The sequence below is a fragment of the Vulpes lagopus genome, chromosome 8 (genome assembly GCF_018345385.1).
Source record: "Vulpes lagopus strain Blue_001 chromosome 8, ASM1834538v1, whole genome shotgun sequence".
Taxonomy (NCBI): Eukaryota; Metazoa; Chordata; class Mammalia; order Carnivora; family Canidae; genus Vulpes; species Vulpes lagopus.
The window spans coordinates 83,226,437-83,249,241 of record NC_054831.1 but is presented as its reverse complement, the minus strand read 5'-3'; the positions used below and the strand labels follow the sequence as shown (position 1 = coordinate 83,249,241).

General features: G+C 45.2%; 1 protein-coding gene across 4 annotated transcripts in view; it reads left to right on the top strand.

The window, feature by feature from the left end:
- The window catches only part of WDR37 (WD repeat domain 37), a 53,218-nt gene that overhangs the window by 1,570 nt on the left and 28,843 nt on the right, over nucleotides 1-22,805 (top strand). For 2 of the 4 annotated variants that reach the window (XM_041765535.1, XM_041765533.1), the window contains exons 1-8: nucleotides 17-185; nucleotides 799-896; nucleotides 9,311-9,488; nucleotides 12,056-12,152; nucleotides 14,942-15,037; nucleotides 15,409-15,473; nucleotides 19,102-19,237; nucleotides 20,725-20,796. In XM_041765535.1, coding sequence (XP_041621469.1) covers nucleotides 877-896; nucleotides 9,311-9,488; nucleotides 12,056-12,152; nucleotides 14,942-15,037; nucleotides 15,409-15,473; nucleotides 19,102-19,237; nucleotides 20,725-20,796 — 664 coding nt within the window. In that variant the 5' untranslated portion in view covers nucleotides 17-185; nucleotides 799-876. Of the gene's footprint in view, nucleotides 1-16; nucleotides 186-798; nucleotides 897-9,310; nucleotides 9,489-12,055; nucleotides 12,153-14,941; nucleotides 15,038-15,408; nucleotides 15,474-19,101; nucleotides 19,238-20,724; nucleotides 20,797-22,805 lie in introns of those variants that run through there. The other 2 variants (XM_041765534.1, XM_041765536.1) reach the window with 2 other exon arrangements.

The following is a 22,805-nucleotide window of genomic DNA, read 5'->3' as shown; positions in this document are numbered from 1 at the left end:
CCGGCCGAACAAGGGCTTGTTCTCCCCAGAGGGACTGGTGTGGAAGGAAGGAAGTGATGTTGGCGCCAGGGTGCACTGCTGGAGGAGGCAGAGGATATGAACCAAGAGGACAGGAGTGAAATTTTGAAAAAGGTTCAGGAAGAAAATAGCGATGGAAAGATTAACAAAAAAAGAATTGAGAAGAGGTTAGAAAAACTAGAGGAACCTATCAGTGTAGTTTTGGAAGAATGGTGAAGGTGGCTGAGGAAATGAGTGGAAATAGCCAGGTGGTCTTCGACTGTGAAGCGCAGGGCCCAGGGATTATGAGCCCATATTTGAGATGGCACCTCACGGAGCTTCTGAGGGTACTAAGGGATAAAAAAATCGACTCAGGATGAAAAATCTCCTTTTGAGCCAGGTTTTGGGGAACCAAAAGCTATCCCAGATTTATAGTTTATAATTGCATGAAGTGTACATATTTGCTTGGAAGTTGATCAGTGCAAAAAGATTACTAGTGTATGGACAGTTTGGTGAAGTGCTAAAAACAAGAAAAGCCCAGAACAACAGCTTATGGGGTTTGTGGGGGGATGGAGGTTAGAGCCTCAGTGAAAGGCAGAGGGTGAAGATTTGTTTTTTGAAGTTCTATTTAAGTGATCTCTACACCCCAGTGAGGACTCAGCACAGGGCCCCAAGGTCAGGAGTCACTCCTCCCACTGAGCCAGCCAAGCACTTTCAGAGGGTGAAGATTTTTAACATTAGTGATTAGAAGACTGCTGATTTCTTACTGAAGATAAGTAAGAAATATGTAACCTCTCCCAGATTTTCCAGTGTCTGGAAAGCCAGTGGTATGATACTTCAGAGAGAAAATCATGGATTCAAAACCTGCAACTTTGAGGGATGCCTGGTTGGCTTGGTTGGTAGGTTTTGTTATTTTTCTTCCTTTACGAAATGCGCTTTATAAACTGCAAGGTAACTATGGTAAATTGTTGTGTTAATGATTTTGACACAACTGAGATGCTTAATGAAGTGACTAATTAAAATGTGTAATCACTAAAAAAGAATTATGTCTATCCCTATTTTTTTATTGAAGAATATAATCTCTGGGTGTAAGATTCCATTAAGTCAGTTTGATTTCTTGGCCAGTATTCGTATGTGACACGGTTAAATAGTTCTAAGTGTTTCCACTAAAAAATAAAAATAAAGAAAAAAATCACTGAAATACTCTTAAGTGGGATCATATGAATTGCTTAACAATTTGGCTTTTTTCCAAAATTTTCAAAAATTTTTTTTTTATTTATTTTATTTATTTTTTTTTTCAAAAATTTTTAAAAGATTTTTTATTTATGAGAGAGCAAGAGGGAGAGCATATGCGTGCATGCAAGCACAAGCATGGGGAGTGGCAGGCGGAGGGAGAGGGAGAAGCAGGCTGAGCAGGGAGCCCTACGTGGGGCTTGATCCCAGGAGCCTGGATAGTGTGACCTGCTGAAGGCAGAGGCTTAACTGACTCAGTCACCTGGGTGCCCCCAATTTGTCAAATATAGTATCAGTGTAATCTTTGTGCATATGAAATTTAGCCAATTACAGATTCTGCTTTTTTTAATTTCAGCCATCTCTAATTTCTAGAGCTCATATTTTTCAGACCTAAATTTCATCAGAAAATTGGTTAATTTTCAGTCAAAAATAAATTTTCCATATGTCATTTGAAGGAGTGCTGGCTTTATTAAATGTTGCTTGTTTCTACCAGTAACGTTCTTTATAAGCTTTTTTATAATGTTATTGGAAGAGTAATGTTTGATAAGGCATCGAATCTGGAGGCATGATGGAGTCAAAATGCCCATCTCTACTTTCAGTGTAGACCTCTCCCAGATTTATACATTTAGCCCAGTGGTCTTTGCATCTCTAGATCTGTGTACTTCCTTCCCTCTTCTGTGTCTTAGGTCTTCAGAGGCATTGCAAACTTCATACCTTCAATATTTAGTTCTTGATTTCTTCTCCATTTGCTGCCTCAATATCTCAATAATCTGATCTCTCTCACCTTCTTACTTCAGAAATGAGGGCTGTGCTTGAAATCTCTCTTCTGCCCCACCCCACATCTGTTCCTGTACCCTCTCATCTTAAGGGCCATCATTAATTGCCTAGACATTTACTAACTTCCTGACCAGCTTCTTCCCCACTCCTAGTCATCTGAGTTTTCCGTGTTTCCTACACAGCCAGAGTGATTTTCATGCAAATTCGGTTGTCATTTTTTTTACTTACACCTTGAAGTGGCTGGCTTTTTGTTCTAGAATAACATCTAAACATAAAAGACCGACTCTAGGGATCCCTGGGTGGCGCAGCGGTTTAGCGCCTGCCTTTGGCCCAGGGCGCGATCCTGGGGACCCGGGATCGAATCCCACGTCGGGCTCCCTGCATGGAGCCTGCTTCTCCCTCTGCCTATGTCTCTGCCTCTCTCTCTCTCTCTCTCTCTCTCTCTTTCTCTGTGACTATCATGAATAAATAAATAAAATCTTAAAAAAAAAAAAGAAATGTAAAAAAAAAGAAAAGTAAAAAAAAAAGACCGACTCTAAGCCTCTCTCTCCCACTTATCTTGTTACCATTCTCTCTATTGTTTACTATGTTTTAGCCACATGATCTCTTTTTTAGAATCTCTCATAAACTAGTCTCATTCCCAGCTCAAGGTATTTGCACATGCTATTCCTGTTCTTGGAAACCCCATTCCCCCTCTGCGTGTCCATGGCTAACACTTCCTAATTCTTCAGTCTCAATTTAAAGGTCAGTTTCTCAGAGAAGCCTTGCTCTTTAGCTTGTATCTTGTCTTGTGATACTTGTACATCTTCCAGAGCAGTCACCGCAACTTCTGATTTCTTTCTTTCTTTTTTTTTTTTTTTAAAGATTTTGTTTATTTATTCATGAGACACACACACAGAGGGTGAGACACAGACGGAGGGTGAAGCAGGCTCCCTGCGGGGAGCCTGATGTGAGACTCCATCCCAGGACCCCGGGATCACGCCCTGAGCTGAAGGCAGCCGCTCAACCACTGAGCCACCCAGGGATACCAATGACTTCTAATTTCTGTAATAAATCTTGAGATAATGTTTAAGGCCTGTCTCACAACCCTAAAGACCTGAAAGTAGGGACCAGGCCTGTTTAGTTCATGGCTGTATTCCCAGTAGGCAGTGCTGTTATGAACCGAAGAGTATTTGATGTGTGACCTAAAATAAGTGGCTGTTGATAATCTCCACTTCAAAGATGCTAAAATTAAGCCTTAGGGAGGTGGTTGAGTACCTTGACCAAGGTTGTATAGCTAGTTGCTAATAGATGTGTTTATTCATTCACTGACATATTCATCAAATATTTTGGGATGCATTTATGTCAGCCCACATGGTCAACCCCACAAGTATAGTAGTGAGCCCAAATAATATCCCACGTGGGACATTGGTGGTGCTGTGGGAGGAAGATCTAGATGTGGAGGTGATTAGGATCGTGCGGTGCTGTGACTAGCAGTGGTGGAAGGAAGCTGTTTTGAGGAGGTAACATTTAAGCTGAGGCTTCATGATGAAGTTGAGCCGATGCTTTGAAGAGTTGGGCGGGTTGCATGGCTTTAAAAGTCATGTTCTTTTTTTTTTTTTTTTTTTTTAAGATTTTATTTATTTATTTGACAGAGATAAAGAGCCAGACAGCATAAGCAGGGGGAATGGCAGAGGGAGAAGGAGAAGCAGGCTCCCTGCTGAGCAAGGAGCCAAATGTGGGATGTGGGGCTTGGTCCCAGGAACCTGGGATCATGACTTGAACCAAAGGAAGACGCTTAACCTGCTCATGCACCCAGGCACCCCTGAAAGTCATGATCTTAACTGTTGTGCTCTTGTTTGGATTTTATTTCGACCGGTATTTAACTTACTTAACTGGATTATTTATCTCCATTTTATTTCACTAAGTATTTGAGGTGGCAGTAGTTCCACTCCTTGTTAGTTTTTAAGGAAGCAAAATATTATTTATTGTATAGCCAGAATTTGTAAGTGGAATAAGGTGTGATGGATGAAAGGTGGCTACAAATTCTTTCTCATTCTTTTTCTTTCAGGAGGTTAAGTCTGTTTGCCCTCCACTTGAGTCTGGGTTGGCCTTGTGTCTTGCTTTGACAAATAGAATACCCAAAAAATTGAGAAATAGAAGTTTAGAAAGAAAACCAAGAGAATTTTAGAGATAAAAGCAATAGTTATCTTGCTTCTATTTCCTTTTTTTTTAAAAAAAATCTGAGACTTGAATTTTCTTTACATAATACTATAGAAAATAGGTGATGATTTTAATAAATTAACAGATTTCAGAATTTTAAACCTAAAAACACAGAATTGCTTGACCAGTTTGAAAGTTTTTAATGTGATGTAAAAGAAGATTTGCTTCCTTGTTGCAATTTTAACACAAGTTTTGCACATAAAACTTGAGACACTAAAGGTCTCTGGTTTTGTACTTACGAAAATACAGAGTAGAGGTACTTCCCTATTGCACTAAGTATATCTGAAAACACTGGACGTTATATTTAAAAATGTACAAGACTGAAAGGTGAAGAGGAGGAAGGATAGTGACTTGGTGTATTGGGACCTCAGAGATGACACAGAGCTGAGTTCCTGGGTTTTTTTTTTTTTTTTTTAAAAAGATTTTTAAATTTTATTTATTCATGAGAAACACACATACATACACACACACACACACACACACACAGAGGCAAGACACAGGCAGAGGGAGAAGCAGGCTCCGTGCAGGGAGCCCGACATGGGACTCCATCCCGGGACTCCAGGGTCACACCCTGGGCCAAAGGTGGCGCTAAACTGCTGAGCCACCCGGGATGCCCATTCCCTGGGTTTTCTTTTCGCCTCGTATGTCTCAGACTTGGGCCTGAAGAAGTAGCAACCCAGCAACACTGAAGGGCTCAGACCAAAAGCCTCCAGGAAAGCCTACTCTGGGCAAAAGACCAGGAAAGTGACAGCCCCAGAGACAACACTTTTGGAAAACACTGCAGCGCCTACCCTCACTCTTGTCTACGGCTCGATGGAGAATCTAGACTTTTACCTTTGACAGTGGTATCAGAGAAGGCTGGGTGAGCAGCCAGTGGCGTTTTCGCCTGTGTTGGGTGATAGGAACATGCTCTTCCTGCTGGGGTGGTTTAGGGGAAAACTAGTAGAGATTCAGGAATGTCACCACTGCTCAGTGTTAACAAGGCCACGTGGAGTACTGTAACAAGGGCCTCTCTTGCAGACAGGGTGGTGTGCGTAGAAGGCAAGGGAGAGGTCGGACTCTCAGGGAACCCAGCACTTCGACGAGTAGCTCCACCCAGGGTCAGTGGAGGCCGAGTGGAGAACCCTGCCTTCCATCTCCACCTTTGCAGACACCTGGCTGACATAAGAAATTTCTGTGGCCTGCTATATTAGAAGATTTAAATCAGATTCCAAGTCTGATAATATGAAATCCAAAATGTTGAGGCTGCAATTGAGAATTATGTGTCATACGAAGAACTGGGAAAATCTCAACCTGAATGAGAAACGACAACTGACAGTAACACAGAGATGTCGCAGATGTTAGTATGATTGGACAGGAATTTTAAGACAGCCGTCATGAAGATGTATCAGTGTGTAGTTAGTGATGCTTGGAACCCATGGAAAAACAAAATCTGAGGAAGAAAGCACAGGATATAAAGCAACAAATGAACATTTAGAACTGAAAAATGTAATTGAAGGAAAAAACCCAGTAATGGCTGACCAGCAGAAAGGAGAAGACAGGAAAGATTAGAGATAGAAACTGCCCAGTTTGAATGACAGAGAGAAAATAACTGGAAGAAAGTGAACAGACCCTCAGGGACTGGTGGAACTTTGACAAAAGAACTTTCATTCTTGTTATGATCCCAGAAAGAGGAGAAAGACAGTGGGGCTGAAAACGTATTTGAAGAAATACTGGCTGAATATTTCCTAAATTTAGCAAGTCATAAACCTATTGAATCAAGCTTGTTGAAATCCAGATAAGATAAACTCAAATCCTTTCTAAGACTCATCGAATTCAAGCTTCTGAGATTTAAAGACAAAAAGCAGTGAGAGAGATGTAAGTTTATCAGTAGTGGGAAAACAATTGGAGTAGATTTCTCATCAGTGGCCATAGGCGCTGTAAGGAAGTGGCATATTTTTCAAGTGTTGAAGGAAAAGAACTGTCAACTCAGAATTCTGGATCAAGTGAAAACATCTTTCATGTGATCTGTCACCAGCAGACCTACTCTAAGATAATAAGTAGAGGAAGTTCTCTGAACAGAACGGAAATGACGTAAAGCAATGTGGGGACACCAGGAAGGAAGAACAAACAATGGAAAGAGCAAACACTGGTAAATTCAGGAGACGCTCCTTTCATATTTGAAGGTTGAAGCATAGCTCTTGATGTTCTCGGTGGAGGTGGTGTTTCACTTGACTGTTGCAAGTGGGGGAGTATAGGGGATGGGAAGGAAAGGTTTCTGTATGTTACCATGAACTGGTAAAATGTTGATCGTCAGTAGCCTGTGATAGTTGTGAAGATATACCTAGAGCAATCACTAAAGAAAGTCATACAGAAGAGGTAAACTCAGAAACTATACCATAAATCAAAATGAAATTCTAAAAAAATGTTTAAATAACCCATAGGAAGAAGGCAGAAGAAAAAAAACGGAGATTGACTTATATACTAGGAACGAGTGGCATTTATTCTGTGTGTGCAAATTTGGATTAGCATTTGAAAATCATTGGTGTAATTGATCTGTTAAGAGGCTAAAGAAAAGCCTTACCATTAAGTGATGCACACACAAAAAAACATGACAAAATTCAGCATGTAATTGTGAGACTCCGGAGGGGAGCCTTCTCATCTCAGTAGACCGAATCTACAGTTAACATATAGCTAGTATCGTACTTAATGGTCAAAAACAGTTTTTTTTTTTTCCTTGAGGTCAAAACAAGAGTGTTGTCACTATTTACAACATAGAACTGGAATTTCTAGCCAGATCAATAAGGATTAGAAAGGAAGAAAAACTGTCCTTTTTTTCAGATGACATAATAGTCTACCTAAAAAAATGCCAAAGTATCTATAAGAAATCTCCTAGAACTAAGGAGTTCAACAAAGTAGGATACTACCAATTAACCTGAAATGGAATTAAAAATACAGTTTTATTTAAAATTATTCAGAGAATAAAAATTCAGACTTGAGTGTAAATTTGAAAAGACATATGTAGGACTCCTTTGTGGAAATCTACAAAACTGAGGGAAGAAAAGATGATCTCAATAAATGAGTCATATACTGTATTCATAGATCGGAAGGCTCAACATGATAAAGATGCACTTCTCTCCAAATTGATGAATAGACTAAACAATTCCTGTTAAAATTCCATGAAGATTTTTGTAGATTTGGGAAAGATTATTCCAAATTTATATGGAAAGGCAAAGGAATTAGAAGAGCTAACACAATTTTGAAAAAGATTTAAGTGATAGGAATCACTAAATGATTTCAAGATAGCACAGTCATCAGGACTATGAATGGCAGGGGTGCCTGGCTGGCTCAGTAGGAAGAGCCTCTGGCTCTGGATCTTGGGGTGGTGAGTTCGAGCCCCAAATTGAGTGTAGAGACTAAATAAAGCTTGAAAAGTACTGTGTTGTTTGTAGAGAAATAGATACATAGATCAGGTGAACAGAATAGAGAACTGAGAATCCCACGTAACTATAGCCAATTGATTTTTGATCAAGATGCCAAAGTTTCTCAACACATTGTAGGGTGGATAGTTTTCAACATGCGCTAGAATAATTGGATATTATCAGCAAAGAATGAAATAAGAAAACCCAAAACAAAGATACTCTTCAATCTAAACTTCACAGCTTGATGCAAATATGAACCCAGAGGAGCTTGTAAATTTAAATATCGTGTACTAAAATTTTTTTTTTAATTTTTATTTATTTATGATAGTCACACACAGAGGGAGAGAGAGGCAGACACACAGGCAGAGGGAGAAACAGGCTCCATGCACCGGGAGCCCGACGTGGGATTCGATCCCGGGTCTCCAGGATCGCGCCCTAGGCCAAAGGCAGGCGCCAAACCGCTGCGGCACCCAGGGATCCCTCGTGTACTAAAATTTAAAGAAAAAAACAATTTTTTAGGAGCTAGGATTGATAAAAAGTTCTTAGACATGACTCTAGAAGTATGATCCATAGGAGAAAGATAATTGATCAGTGGGATTTCATCAGAATTTAAAAGTTTTGCTTTGGGAAAAACACCTTTAGGATAAAAAACAAGTTACATACCAGGGGAAACTTGGCAACCCGCACACCTGACGTGTAATTCATGAGGGAAAAATGGAGAACTCTCAAATCTAGATAGTAAAAACCCAATGTCCTATTAGAAAATGGGCAAAAGATGGAGGGAGACATTTTACCGTGAAGGGTATTTAGACTGCAGATAAGTGCACAGAAAGATGTGGGGTATGAGCAGCCCCCGGGGGAGTGTGCGTGCCACACGTGAAGACCGTGGCAAGGTACTCTGCCTGTCCGGGCCGCTGAAATTCAGCATTGTGAACATAGCAAATAAGACTGGAGAACAGGATCCTCCTGCATCGATGATGGGACTAGAAGAGATTAGAGCTGCTTTGGAGAATATTTTGGTGGTTTGTGTTTTTCACATTGCCTAGAGTATTTGAGGCACAGTGGACTAAATAAATCATTAAAAGTGATTTCACTTGTTTTTACTTTTTTTTTTAATGTGGCTACTAGAAAATTTGCCGTTGTGTGTGTGGCTTGTATTGCATTTCTCTTGGACAGCATTGCTGTGAGGCTAGGACATGTGATTAGACTCTCTTCTCTCTGGGGAGGAGGCCAAGGCTGGGAAGGTTAGTTAACGGAAAACTATTTTAAGCCCTTCTATGCTAGTTGATTTTTTCAAAACTTGTTAACAAAATTTAATAAAAAATGACTTCTTTGACAAAGGCTTTGGTCTCTTTGTTAACAAAGATGTATTTTTAAAAATATTTATTTATTTATTTACTTATTTATGGAAGACAGAGGTGGAGACACAGGCAAAGGGAGAAGCAGGCTGCCTGCTGGGAGCCCAGTGCGGGACTCAATCCTTGGGAATCCCAGGATCACGCCCTGGGCCGGAGGCAGGTGCTCAACCACTGAGCCACCCAGTCCCTCTTACCAAACATTAATTTGTCACTTTCTAAATGACATAGTAAATACAGCCACAGTAAAGGCGATTGGAATTTAAAGTACGAATTGTTGACCATTTTTTCCTTCATTTTAGTTTGCCATATCCGAAATCAAGTTCTTGTTTTCCTGTTGTTTAGCTTATTGCAGGAGGGAGCAGGACATCACCTTCTAGAAGTAATGCCCACAGAAAGCGGGACTTGCTCTGCTGCTCGCCAAGCAAAACAGAAACGCAAATCTCACAGCCTTTCCATACGAAGAACTAACAGCTCCGAGCAAGAGAGGACAGCTCTGCCCAGAGAAATGTTGGAAGGACAGGTGAGTTTGTGCTGATTGTGTCTGTGATGTTCTAGAAATAGCCAGATACATAGAGGTCTCCAAAGTAGAGAAAAAGAGTGGGTTACCAAAACAAAACAATCCCCTCTTCCCTTAATAACCCATTAAAACAACTATCAGATATAATACCTACACAGAGACACATGTGGCTAGTGTGACTGAGGGATTTTTAAGATTGTAATTTATGTTTACATTTAAATAGCCACATGTGGCTGCTGGCCACCATATTGGACAGTGCAGGTAAACAGCCTAGGATACTTTTTTTGTTAGGTTTATTTAGGTTTCTAGTGGTGAAAGTCCCGCACCCTCCTTTGCTAGCATCTTCTGGAGTTAGCTGCCATTTGAGGTAAATGTGTCTTTGCATGGCCTTGTGATTGCCCCTCCTCCATTGTGATGTAAGACAGTGGGTGATGGCGTCAGGGTAACCCTTGTGGAGGTCATGTAGAGTCCTGCAAGCTGAGCAGCCTGGCTACCACGCCGCTCGGAGGGTCCTCGTCTTTGTGTCGTTGCCATTCCCTTGACGGGGCCTCCTTGTTGAGTTCCCTGGATGGCTGGGGTGAGGTGCTCTGTCTGGCTCAGCAGGAAGACAGTAGCGGTGGTGTCTGTTGCCAGCAGTTGGCATGGTAGGTGAGGTGGAGGGGCGTGGGCCATGACCAGTGGATTAGAGTTAAACAGCAGCCCAGCGCTTTCTAGACAAGGTTACGGTCATTTGTTGGGGAGCGGTGCCCTCCCACATGAAGATAGTGTGAATGAGCCGTGGTGGTGGTTCACACTTCCTAGGTTCACAGATGTGCATGCTCAGTGCGGGGGCGCGAAGCCCGTGGCTGCAGAGTGCTGCTGAATCTGTGCACGGTGTGCACACGGGCTGCCTGCATCTAAGATGTGCTGATGGGATCAGGTGTGGATTTAAAAGCTTTGCCGAGTCACTGGCTTTTGTGTCCTGAGTTTTTTTCCTGAAGTGGTACCCAGAGCTCAGCACTTCTCCGTAGGGTCTGTGCAATGGGACGGCCCCACAGCCTGGTCCGGAGTGTGCTCACGTGGTGGCTCCACGTGCCTCTTGGAACAGGTTTCGACTCCCTGCGCAGCCCGCTTCCTGATTGTCAGGTGAGGTTCGTGTGGACATCCCAGTTCTGTCTCTGGTTACGATGACCGTCTGCATTTACTGCTTGATGAATGTCATAGTTCAGTTATTGACTAACAGGATCTAAAACACTGAGCATAGGTGAGTAGGAATTAATACACTGAGGAGATTTGGCCTCGCTGTAGGGTGCAGACAGGCTTCTCTCCAGGTGCCCTGGTGAGAGGGACTTCTGGACGAGGGTGCAGAGAGGGAACGGAATATGCAAAGGCCCCGAGGCAAGGTGGGAAGCGCGGTAAGTGTTCACGGTGATGGTCTGTTTTACTTTTCACTGTTCCTTCAAGTTCTCTCTCTTTCTTTTCATATTTTTCTTTCTTTTTTTTTTTTTTTATATATCTTTTCATATTTTTCGTTGGCCCTTTAGAGGGGTGCTGATGGAGGCTGTGTTACCATTCTGGCAGGTTTTAGGTTTTGAACATGTGACTTCATAAACAGTTTTAACTAGTTTGTCAAATTTACTTGTACATCATGTGATTTTAAAACATTGCTAAAATACATAGGCCATTAGAGGTCATTTTGCTTCAAATTTTTGTCTTCTTGGAACTTAATCAGGAAGTTGAATACACATTGTATGTCTTTTTATTTGCAATTCATTAAATTCTACTTGAAAATACTCGTAAGTGTGGAAGGCACACAAAGGAGGGCCCAGGCCTTGCCCTCTGGAGATGGGAGCAGAGTGTGTACTCTCCCATTTCCCCATCTCCGGCAGCGTCCAGGAAGTACGTGCGTGTGAGCTCAGGTGGTGCTGAGGACACCGCCCACCCCTTTGTACCTAGAAGTTCGGCAGAGATGTAGCTTCTGCTCACGGGCTTCCCGTGAGTGTGGACGCAGCTGCAGGTGTACAGACATGTGGAGAGGCAGGCACGCAGAGCGTGGTGCTGCTGGGCATGGAACAGTCCGGTTTTGTCGAGCTTACACGTTTTGCTCTTCCAGGTCAGATTTCTCGTGTTTCCCTCTTCCCTACTCTTGTAGGTATTAAGTGTAGTTGCGGGAAGTGTCCAGTACTTTGCCTGAAGCACAGTAGTTGAGAGAACTCTGAAAGCACTTCTATTAGCATATAGTTCATTAAAACTGATTTATTATATTGTATGGTAGAACTTAAAGGCTGCGAATAATAACACTTCATTTATGGGAACTGTTTTCCTTCTCTACAGATTTGGAAGTTTTTGAATAAGGTAGGCTTATTCCTTCCCGTGTTAAAGGAGAAATGTTCCTTTGAAGAAGTGCCTGTTCTTGAATCCTGTACTCTGCTGGGTGGCCACTTATATCGCTGGATCGTAGTTTTGTCTATCTGTAGAGATGTGAAAATAAGTTCTTTAAACATTTTACGTGTAAGAAATGAGAATTTAAGACATGACAATTGACTTTGGAAGAGTTTCTTCTTCATTTTGAACAGAATCTTCCTTTTCAGGATTCTAAGCTGCCTTCCTCGGTTCGCAGTACACTTCTGGAACTGTTTGGTCAAATAGAGAGAGAGTTTGAAAACCTTTATATTGAAAACTTAGAATGTGAGTATTTCCTGTGTTAATAAACTTCTATACAGTTTTTGGGTAGACCTTCACCACTGTGTCTGCTTCTACTCAGTATCATGTGTAGTGACGTAGAATCCCACAGACTTAGTGACTTCAGGCTCAGTAGTCAGAAGCCTGGCGTGGCTCTGTCACCACACTAAAACCCAGTGTCGGGGTGCTGTGCTCCTTGAGCTGTGAGGGGGAGCCCGTCTACGGCTTGTGTGCCATGTGGCGGGTTGCAGTTCCCTGCAGTGTGGGGACGGCGGTCGCCGTCTCCCTGTTGGCACTCCCGGCATCTCGAGCCTGCCTCGCTCTTCGCCTCGAAGCCTTTTGACTCCACCTTCACAGCCGTCAGCGGCTGGAGTCCTCCTAGCATGTCCCAGGGCCATTCCTCGGACAGGAGGGGAGATGGGTCACCGGGTCATGCAGGGTGACCTCATCAGAAGTCCTCCCCTTCATTGCACCTGCAGGACCCCTTCAGCATGGAAGCCATGTGCCCACAGGTTACTTTTGGGGTGGGTACTATTGTGCCAGCCTCACTTGGCCACATTGCGATTTTATGAAAAATAAATGCATCTCATAACCACTCCTACACAAAGTACACTGTATATTGAGAACTTCCTGAATGTATTATCTGTTTGACTTATTAAAGGTAAATCAAAAGAATTTTTTAATTAGCTTATTAGCTGTGTTTTTTCTTTTGAAATTTTATTTTAGAAGGAATGCCTGCCTTTGCTTAAAGAATCAAGCAGCACAGGGGCTCCTGGCCAGCTCAGTTGGCTCTTGATATTGGGGTTGTGAGTTTGAGCCCCACATTGGGTGTAGAGATAACTTGCAAAAAAAGAAAAAGAAGCAATATAAAAAGATAATTACCATTATTACCCTTGCCTGTCGACCTATTCCATTCTGCAAAGGAAAACATTTTCTGCATTTTTTGCTTTTAGTTCTTGTGATTATTTTTGTAAACGTAGTTCACTTTTAACTTGTCAGCTTTAGGCCATGTGCACTCAAGCTTCCCTGTGGAACATCAGGAAACAAACCTGTACTGTACCTACTCACTGTTCCATGACTTCACAGTGCTAATTATTTTTGTAAGGTGTGTGTTGATAAAATCTATACTATGCAAATGTAACTATAATCTGCTCTTAATGCTTTCTACCGTGATTTCAGAATTGAGTAGTAGTAAACAGCATTGCATTAAAATAATTTTTGCTCTAGAACTAAGTGATGGGATTGAATCTGTAGTGAAGAGAATGTAATCCCATGTCATTTAAACTCTGCTCTTCGACAATTTAGTGTTTTGTTTTTGGATTCTTATTTAAGTTCATCTTGGAAATTTATAGAAGGAGAAATTATTCAAAGTTTTTATGCGGTAAAAATTAGGTACCATGCACTGCTTCTGATTTTTTTTTTTTTTAAGATTTTATTTATTCATGAGAGAGACCGAGAGAGAGGCAGAGACACAGGCAGAGGGAGAAGCAGGCTCCCTGCGGGGACCCTGATGCGGGACTCGATCCCGGGACTCCAGGATCACGCTCTGGGCCGAAGGCAGACGCCAAACTGCTAAGCCACCCAGGGATCCCCACTGCTTCTGATTTTTAAGGGTTTTTTTCTTTAAAGTATCAGTTGTAATGACCTAAGTGTTAGTGAGTGTCTGTTGTGATCTAAGGCCTTCTGTCTTATGAATTCATGCAGTTAGTTGAAGAAAAGAATAGGATTACAGGGGTGCCTGGGTGGCTCAGTCAGTTAAGTGTCCGACTTTTGATCTCGGCTCAGGTCTTGATCCTCAGGGTCATGAGTTCAAGCCCTGCCTTGTTCTCCATATGGAGCCTACTGAAAAAAAAAAAAAAAAAAAAAAGAACAACTATAGGATCACAAATGACTAATGCTAGAGGTACTTTGAGTTTACACAGTTTCATGCTGACTGGTTTTGATGGCGCCCCCATGGCCTGTGAGTGACAAGCAGGAGCGCTCAGGTGGATCAACTCAGAGCCTTTGCCCTCAGCCTCTCCATGGCCTGACCCAGCCCCTTCATCTCCCTGGAGCCCGAGAAGAGGGTGCCCATGCTGGGAGGTGGCATGGCGTAGTGGCAGGTGCACGGACCTGGTGCAGGGGGATGTGTGGCCGCGTCATGGTCCTGCCGCGTTGCTGCCGTGGCTGGTGTCTGTGGCCAGGTCCCTTCCCTGGGTGTTGCTCCACCTGTGGGTGGACGAGGAGGCCTGTTCCGGAGGCCTTGGTGCCAGGAAGAGCCTCAGCTGAGTGCTGATTCTCTTCTTGATGACAAATGTCCTTCCTCTTCTTGCGCTGTGGCTCTGTGCTTCCTAGTTTCATCTCCTCACGGTCCCTCAGTTGTTCGTCTGTTGTATAGGATCCTTGCTTGGCGCTCTGTGGTGCCACACAGCAGTGGCCGCACTTTGTCGTGTGTGTTTACCCCAATTTCAGTGTCCTCAGCTGGACTCTACACATTTCACTAAATTTTGGATGGTCTCAGAAAACTGTCCATGTAGAGAGTAACGTACAAAGGCTGTGAGCTGGAGTGAAGTCCAGGAGCCATGCTCCAGAGCCCTGATAGCACAGTCCTCCCGCTGGGGGGGAGTGCGGGAGGGAGGGGGCTCCGAGTCTCTGACAGGCGTCTTGAGTTTTTTGAGAACTCTCTGAACTGTGATCTTGTGCCTCAGGGGCACGTTCATACCTGCATTAGAGGTACTTCTGTATTGACGTTCTTTTGTACTCAGGTTCGGGAAGTGCGTGCCTTACCTCTTTGAAAACCACTTTTTTGTTCCCAGTGCGTCGGGAAATCGAGACTCTGAACGAGCGCTTAGCGGCTGAAGGACAAGCCATCGACGGCGCGGAACTGAGTAAGGGCCAGCTCAAAACGAAAGGTGAGGGCGAGCGCGCCTGATGGGGTTGCCCCAGCCTTCCCCCCGGGGCCTTCCCCCTGGGGTTGCCCCGCTGCTCCCGGCCGGTGGGGATGCATGGGACTGAGTGCGGGGCCGTGGACTGATTTGCTCGGTGCTGTCAGCAGTCCTGGGCAGGCCCGGGCGGAGAGGGGGGAGGAGGCCCTGGGGAGCCCGGCCTCTCGTTGCTGCAGTGCTGTGACTGCCTCACCCGCACAGACAGATGTACCCTCGGCGTCCACCGTCCTCCCGTGTGGGATGAGAGCCGGAGTTGGCTGGCCCCGGCCTGCCCCTCTGAGGTCGGCCCGCCCGGCGGCTGTGCGGGTGTCCCGACTGTCCCTTCTCTGTCTCTGCAGCCAGCCACAGCACCAGCCAGCTCTCTCAGAAACTGAAGACCACGTACAAGGCCTCCACCAGCAAGGTATGCCGGGCGCTGGCCCTCGGGCCGCTCCTGTGGTATTTGCGCTGCGCCGACGTGTACTTGAAGCTGCACATTTTCCAGTTAGAAATGTGTAACCGGCAAAGAGGAGCTTCTGGTGTGTAGAGACACTGGGCTTTTGCAGGGAGTACCCTGGGTGTGCACACCGGCCCGCTGCTCCGCCTGGGTACTTGCTGACGGTCAAACGTGTTGTCTTTTTTGAGGGAAGAGACATTTTGCGTTGTTCTGTGGCTTGGGGCAGAGGCTCTGCGTGTGGAGAACATGCTGCCGGGAAGCAGCGAAGATGCGCTTCTGAGCCACAGCCACGTTTCCCCATTTAGCCTCCTCTTCTTTCTCACTTTGTAAGTATCGTGTCTTCCTGAAGGTCTGTCTCCAGGGCTCATAGGGACACTTGTGATATTTTGGTTTTTAAAAAATTATCTTGTTCTGACCCTCTGAAAGTGGCAAGGATTTAATTATTTGGAAACAAGTTTACCTGTGAGGAGGGAGTTCTGTGGTAAGGTAATATTTTGCAGTAACTTTGTGTGCATTTTTACTTTGGAGTGTTTTGAATATACAAAAGATAAATTAATTCATGACTGTAACAAATGGACATTCCTTTTGCTAACCCTGAGGGAAAAGTTGAAATTTGTGGTGAGTGTGCTGTGGCAGCGTAAGTAGTTCTTGGTAACGTCCTGCGTTTCCCATTGTTTTCCTTGGGCTTGGGGTCACTGAGCCGGACATCCACGGTGAGGTTAACTGCAGTCAGTAGAGCACACGCGGTCCTACGGCTGCTTCTGTTGATTTGAAAATTTTTAGTACTTCGTTATTAAAATATGAATGTAGATTACATTTTCTAATATGAATGTAGATTACATTTTCTTGTGTTTCCTTTGATAACTCTAGAGTAACAGTGCTTAATTAAATTTATTTTGAAAAAAAAAATTTATTTTGTATTTAGCTTATATTTAATTGTTTAGATGTATTAACATTAAACTTTTATTCAAAACGTGTTGTAAGATTATGTTCTTCGTCATCTGACCTCGGTATGTTATTTTGAAGTATATTGTTCATTCCACTGGGTACAGCTTATTTATACAATGTACAGTGTTAGAATTTGGGGACCTTTAGGGTATTGCTGAAGTAGACGATGCAAGGAGTGTGTAAAGTTATCCCTTATTGGCATTAGTGAAAACCAAGATTTGGGCCAAGGGAAGGATACGTACTAGAATACTCTGCTTTTAAAAAAAATGTATTACAATATATTTAAAGCCCCAGTCATTTTAGATCTTTCAAATTAATGTCCATGTATAAGAAACATGCTATTACTGATCTTTATTGTGCGCAGAAAGGAATAATATTGTGAGATGTTGTCTAAAACTTGAGGAAGGACTCTGATACCAGAGTCTGACCCGTGGACTCTGATCCATGCTGTGGCGTGTGTTCTTGGTGGTAGCACAAGGCGGGAGTGCACTTAAAGGCAGCAGTACTTGCTTCCTGACTCAGCCCTGACGGCGAGCAGTGTGCTCGGTGCTTGGTGCTCCCACGTGTGCTCAGCGGACCAGAAGAGGCCTGCCTTCCTGGGCACCTGAGGATGGGCCGCTTGTGTCTGCCAGGAGGAAGGTGTGCCCGTCTAAGTGGCAGTTGCTGTAGAGAAACTTCTGGAATGTACATACATGTTTTTATATTTATTTATTTATTTATTTATTTATTTTTAAAGATTTTATTTATTCATGAGAGATAACAGAGAGAGGCAGAGACACAGGCAGAGGGAGAAGCAGGCTCCATGCAGGGAGCCCGATGCGGGACTCCATCCCAGGACCCTGGGATCTTGACCTGGGCCAAAGGCAGACGCCCAACTGCTGAGACCCCCAGGCGTCCCTCATACACGTTTTTATAAAGATAACTCACTCTGTGAAAAAGCCCTTCCAGTTTTGTTGAAGTGCTTTAGGTTGTATCTTAATTAAAACGATAACTAGGACGACAGGTGAAAGCATCACTTTGTCACTTCATTCTGCTTTTCTGTCATGAACGTTCACTCTGAGTGATTCAGTCTTTGTGGGGCCTCTGCTGTCTTGAGGGAGTCAGGATTTTTAAGAACAAAGCATAGTGAGCGTTTGGAAGCAACACATGAAGTGATTTGTTACAACATTAATGAATTGCATGTTGTCTGCTTCCAAAATCCCACCAGACTTGGGGTTGGCATGAGTGTTGAGTGGTGATGTTCTGTTGTTCCTGTATGCGTGGGGTTGGTGAGGAGTGTGGCTGTGGTGGCTCATGTCTCTGGACAGCCACATCTGTGTGAGAAAGGGCAGGAGGCTTCAGACTTACGTGGGGCGGGCTCCGCACCTTCTCGGGCTCCATTCTCTCCCGTGTTCCGTTCTTGGACGTCCTGGTGGCAGCTTACACCAGCAGAGAACTTGTCCTGTGTTGTGGGGTCAAGTGTCACTAGTTGAGATGCGATAGGAGCTTTCGGCAGGAAAAAGATGATGATGGGTTTGCGTTTGAGCGAGTCCTTTTATAAAATTCAAACCAAGCCAGACGAATTTCTGCCGAAAGAGTCCGTCTTCGTTACACATGCTGTATTACTTCTCCTCGGCTTCAGAGGACAGTTGGATTGTTCACACCCAAGTTGATGTAACAGTGGATCGTTTTGTAACGTCTTTATCCTAAGAATGAATTTAGACTGATTTTCTGGGCTTTGTTAAATCAGTGTTCAAAATAGCTGTTTAACCACAAAGTTGTCTTTTTCACTTGATTTTATAGTTTCATTATTCTGATTAATCTTTTATTCTGATTTGCTTAAACGCTGAAAAGCCATTCCGTCTGAGAACAGTTTAAAAACCAAACTCTGAAGAGTTGTGTTTCATTATTTCCTTTCTCATGCACTTTCTATTTTTCCTTGTAAGAGAAAGTGAGATTTGTTTGCTGTGTGTATCATACGAGACCATTGTCACCCTCGTGTGTACCTTTGTGGTTCTCCTGTTCCTGTCGGACTGTGCGCTGCCCGGGGCCGGGGCCGCTGTTGCTCCACGTGCGTCTCCTAGAGCAGTGCCGGCCCCAAGCATGCGCTCAATAAACAGTATTGGACAAACCTTGTCTGTTAGAAGTGTCGTCTTTGGATTCCTCCCCACCTTGGGCTCTTTTCCTCCTGATAATATGTGGTTGGTGTAAATTACCAAAAATGGGGAAAAAATAAAATTCTTCAATAATTCAAGCAATTTTAAGGGTGTGGGTATACCTTCCCGACTTTGATGTCCTGGCAGCTCTTTTTTTTTTTTTTTTTTTAAAAAAAAAGAAAGAATCTGGAAATTTGGCTGATGGTTTGGATTTGTAGAAGAGCCTTGCAGCGTGTAAACAGACCCTTCTCTTCTCCGTGGGAGGACACACGTGATTTGCCAGGGGTGTCAGGGTCTTCCGAGGCCTTAGGATGGCCTTCATTCTTCCTTTGTGACACCCAGCTGGAGGGATGCTGCTGCTTACACTTACGGTGTGTTCCCTTAATGCTTGAAATAGCCCGTTCAGAGGCTTACACAGTTCAAGAGCTCTTACTCAGTTTTACCCTTTTTTTTAACTTAAATGCATTTGGTCAGTAAATTGTCTATAATACTCCTTCTCGTCACGGTTTTAGATCGTCTCCAGCTTCAAGACCACCACGTCGAGGGCCGTGTGCCAGCTTGTGAAGGAATACATTGGCCACAGGGATGGCATCTGGGACGTCAGTGTGGCGAGGACACAGCCCGTGGTGCTGGGCACCGCGTCTGCTGGTGAGTCTACAGCTACTTCTCCACTTCGGGCACAATAGCCAGTGCAGACGCCTGACCTGCCCATGTTGGTGGCAGCGTTGGCTCTGGACGCAGGCAGGAGGCCGAACAGTCATTGAAACCAAAGCACGTGGCCCTGCGTGCTCCACGGGTGTCGCTGCAGTCCGCTGGTGTGATGTCGTGTGTCGGCGTGAGCAGACACTGGCATTAGGTCAGAGTACTGTTCTCGGCAGCGTAAGGAAGAATGTCGTTTATACAGACCAGGTATAGTTTTTTGATTGGCTTTCTTGTTACTCCCAGTTGAGTGCGTATCTGCTTGAATAGTGAGGCACGGCCAAGGGAGGGGCCTTGTGGTCTTGTTCTAGGATTTAAGTGGAAGCAGGACCCCTGGTAGCCCTGTTTGCCTGTGGGACTCCCAGGGCAGGCAACAGAAATCCTTTTTTTCTCGTTAAAGATGTTTTTTTGAAAGCTATCCAAGGTGTATAACCTAATACTCTTTCAGATTAAAATTGCTAAAGTTAAAAATGGTGCTCACTTGTTGAAAATGACCTTTCTACCTTGTGAGAAGTTACTAGGTTCTGCTTTTTATTTTTTAAGATTTTTGTTTATTTTTTATTCATTTATTCATGAGAGACACAGAGAGAGGCAGAGACACAGGCAGAGGGAGAAGCAGGCTCCATGCAGGGAGCCCGACATGGGACTTGATCCAGGGACCCCGGGGTCATGACCTGAGCCTAAGGCAGATGCTCAACTGCTGAACCACCCAGGGATCCCTGGTTCTGCTTTTTAAAGAAGAAGTAGAAAATGTTGCAGCAGTTAGAACCATGAAGAAAGTTCTCTTTCTTGTTTAAGATTGTATTTACACACGAGCATTTCACCATGTTTGGAAATTACAATTAAATGAGAAAGAGTCCTTTTTTGGTCCCAGAATTTTTTTTCTTTAAAGATTTTATTTATTTAACACACAGAGCACAAGCCTGATGTGGGGTTTCATCCCAGGACACTGGGATCATGGCCTGAGCTGAAGGCAGATGCTTCACCGATAGAGCCACCCAGGCACCCTATCTCAGAAATCCTGTTTGGATCATTTGCATTTATTTCCCAGATTTTCCTGTTATATGAGAAGAAAGGCCCAAAAGAATATTCTTATTTTAAATAATTCGTAACTGAATTTGGGTTTGCATTTCATTGTTCCGTGATACTCTGGAAAGTGTTAATTCAGCAAAACAACAGTCTTGTCCTGTAGGGACTCAGGCGAGATGCAGTCAGTGTGACAAGGCGCTGGGAGTCCCAAGTCCCTGGTTTTCTATTTACTACTTCCCTGGCCTCAGTTGACAGGTCACCAACTTCTGTCTCCTCGGAAATGGTTTGAATAGTTAATTATAGATTAGTGTAGAAGAGATGCTAGTGAAAATGTAACTTCTCCCTTTTATTGAAATGGCCATAAAGTTGGTAATGGGTCAGTTACTCTTGTTCTTTGGATCTTGCAGATCACACGGCTCTGCTGTGGAGTATAGAGACAGGGAGGTGCCTCGTCAAGTACTCGGGCCACGTGGGGTCAGGTGAGCAACCCTGAGCTGGCGGCGTCTTCTGATGGGAGGTGTGCTGAACTGGTTGCGGGGGCAGGTGGGTCCGTGGTGGGTGGTCAGGGAGGTGCTGTGCCTGGAGCAGTGTGAGCCGCCCTGACCGCAGTTAGGACTTGGTGTGCGATGCCTTTACCGTTGCCTAGAAAGCCCCAGGTCAGCGAGTGTGGAACTGAAATACATGTTTGTCAAAGGCCGTGTGTTCATTTCAGAGGTTCCTCTTCAGCCTGATGCGGCTTTGCGTGTAGTGGGGCCCCGAGGGGCTGCTGTCGTCTCTGGGCTTCCTGCCTGCATTTCCTGCTGCAGCAGGCGCAGCAGCTTTTCCTGCCCCCTGAGTGCCCCCTGCGGGGGCCCCTTCCTGCATCTTGCACACTGCCCTCTGGGGGCCCTCCGCGCCAGCCTGTGTGCTGCCTCCCGGCTCCCTCTCCCCCCACACTGCAGACAGGTCCAGGGGGTGCCTGGCTTCGCCCCACAGCTCGGTGTGCCCCCACCTGCGGGCCTGGGTGAGCCCCCTTTGCGCAGCGGGGGCGTATCGGTTGTCCTGTTGGGGCTGTGAGCCACACCCCTCTGTCGGGGTCTCGTGTCCTTCCACACGGAGTCTCTTCTGGGGGCCGCGGGACAGCACCTGTACAGGCGGAGGCGGTGCTCAAGTGAGCGTGTGCTGCAGCCTTTGTCTCCTTGCCGCGTGCTTGTTCCTCGAAAGACCTGTATACGGTGAAACATGTATACGTCGCTTATGAATGAAACGGATGTTTGGCCGCCTGTAAAGTACGACTGCAGTCCCCTGCCTCCTTACTCCACTTGCCCAACACGGAGCCACTTTAACACCTTCATGTATTCTGCTTTTTTCTTCCATTTTTCTGAATAGCCTGTTTTATTATTTCTGAATTTTTGAGCTTTAGACGAGTGATTCTTCCTGAGGCACCGAGGATCTGACCTGCTCCCTTGCCACATGTCACCCTCCACTCTTGTCCTCGCCAAGTAGCTACAGCGTGACGCATTGTCAAACGGATACTCAGATTTATCTAATTATGGCGACGTGTGTATTGTTCACAGCTGTCCATGTACGTGCTCTACTTGCCATTGCCTTTTTATTTGGCTGGTTTCTGTGTATCCCAGACTTATCCCTGTGCTCCACCCCTCGTGTGACATTCCTTGCCCGTGGCCAGACTCAGCGCAACATCTCTGTTCCCTAGTTGTCGCTCTTCTCCCTTCTTTGGAACCTCCCCTCCTGCTGGCAGCTTTGACCCCCAGCTCTTCCGGGGTGTCCTACGCGTGTCCCTTCCATGTCCCTTCTGTGCCAGCACATGGGGTGCGGCGCCGCCCTGGGTTTGGTGAGGCCGGGTGACACGCAGTGGGACGCCGGTGTGTCTGGCCTTCCCTTCCTCTGCGGCCGCTGTCTTCCAGAGCACCGTGTGTGTGTCGCTTGTGTCCTGGCTTTTGCTTTCCCCGCTGGAGGGTCCCTTGAACCTACCTAAAGGGTGGAGTTCTCCCCGGGATTTCTCATCCGTGTGACTCACTATAGGTGGTGCGACACGTGTCCGTCCGTCCTGGCTGGTTCCTCGCGTGCGGGTCTCCTGTGCACCTGTCCTCTGCCTCAAGGGTCCCATGCTGAGCTGCGCAGCTGCCCCTGCTGGAGCCGCCGCGCCCACCTGGAGGCCTCCGTGCAGGAGCTTGTCCTTTCTCCGTGTGCTGTTCCTCTGACGTTTGTGTTAAAGTCGGCATACAAACCATGTATGGATCGGGTGTCTTCGAAGCTCCCTGTGGAGACCATGTGTCTGCTCCCGGGCTGGGCCCTGGGAGTTGAGCTAGCTGCGTGTGGGGGCTGCTGCCAGTCTTTGACGAGGGTGCTTGCGGGGCTCCCTGTCCTCTTCTGCATTAGCCACGATGTGCTGACCTGGGGGGCGGCGTAGCTCCAGCTCGCCCGCTGCCTGTGGCTCCTGAGCTTGCCTCCAGTCTGGCGCCCGTTCAGTGGGACTGTCCCTCAG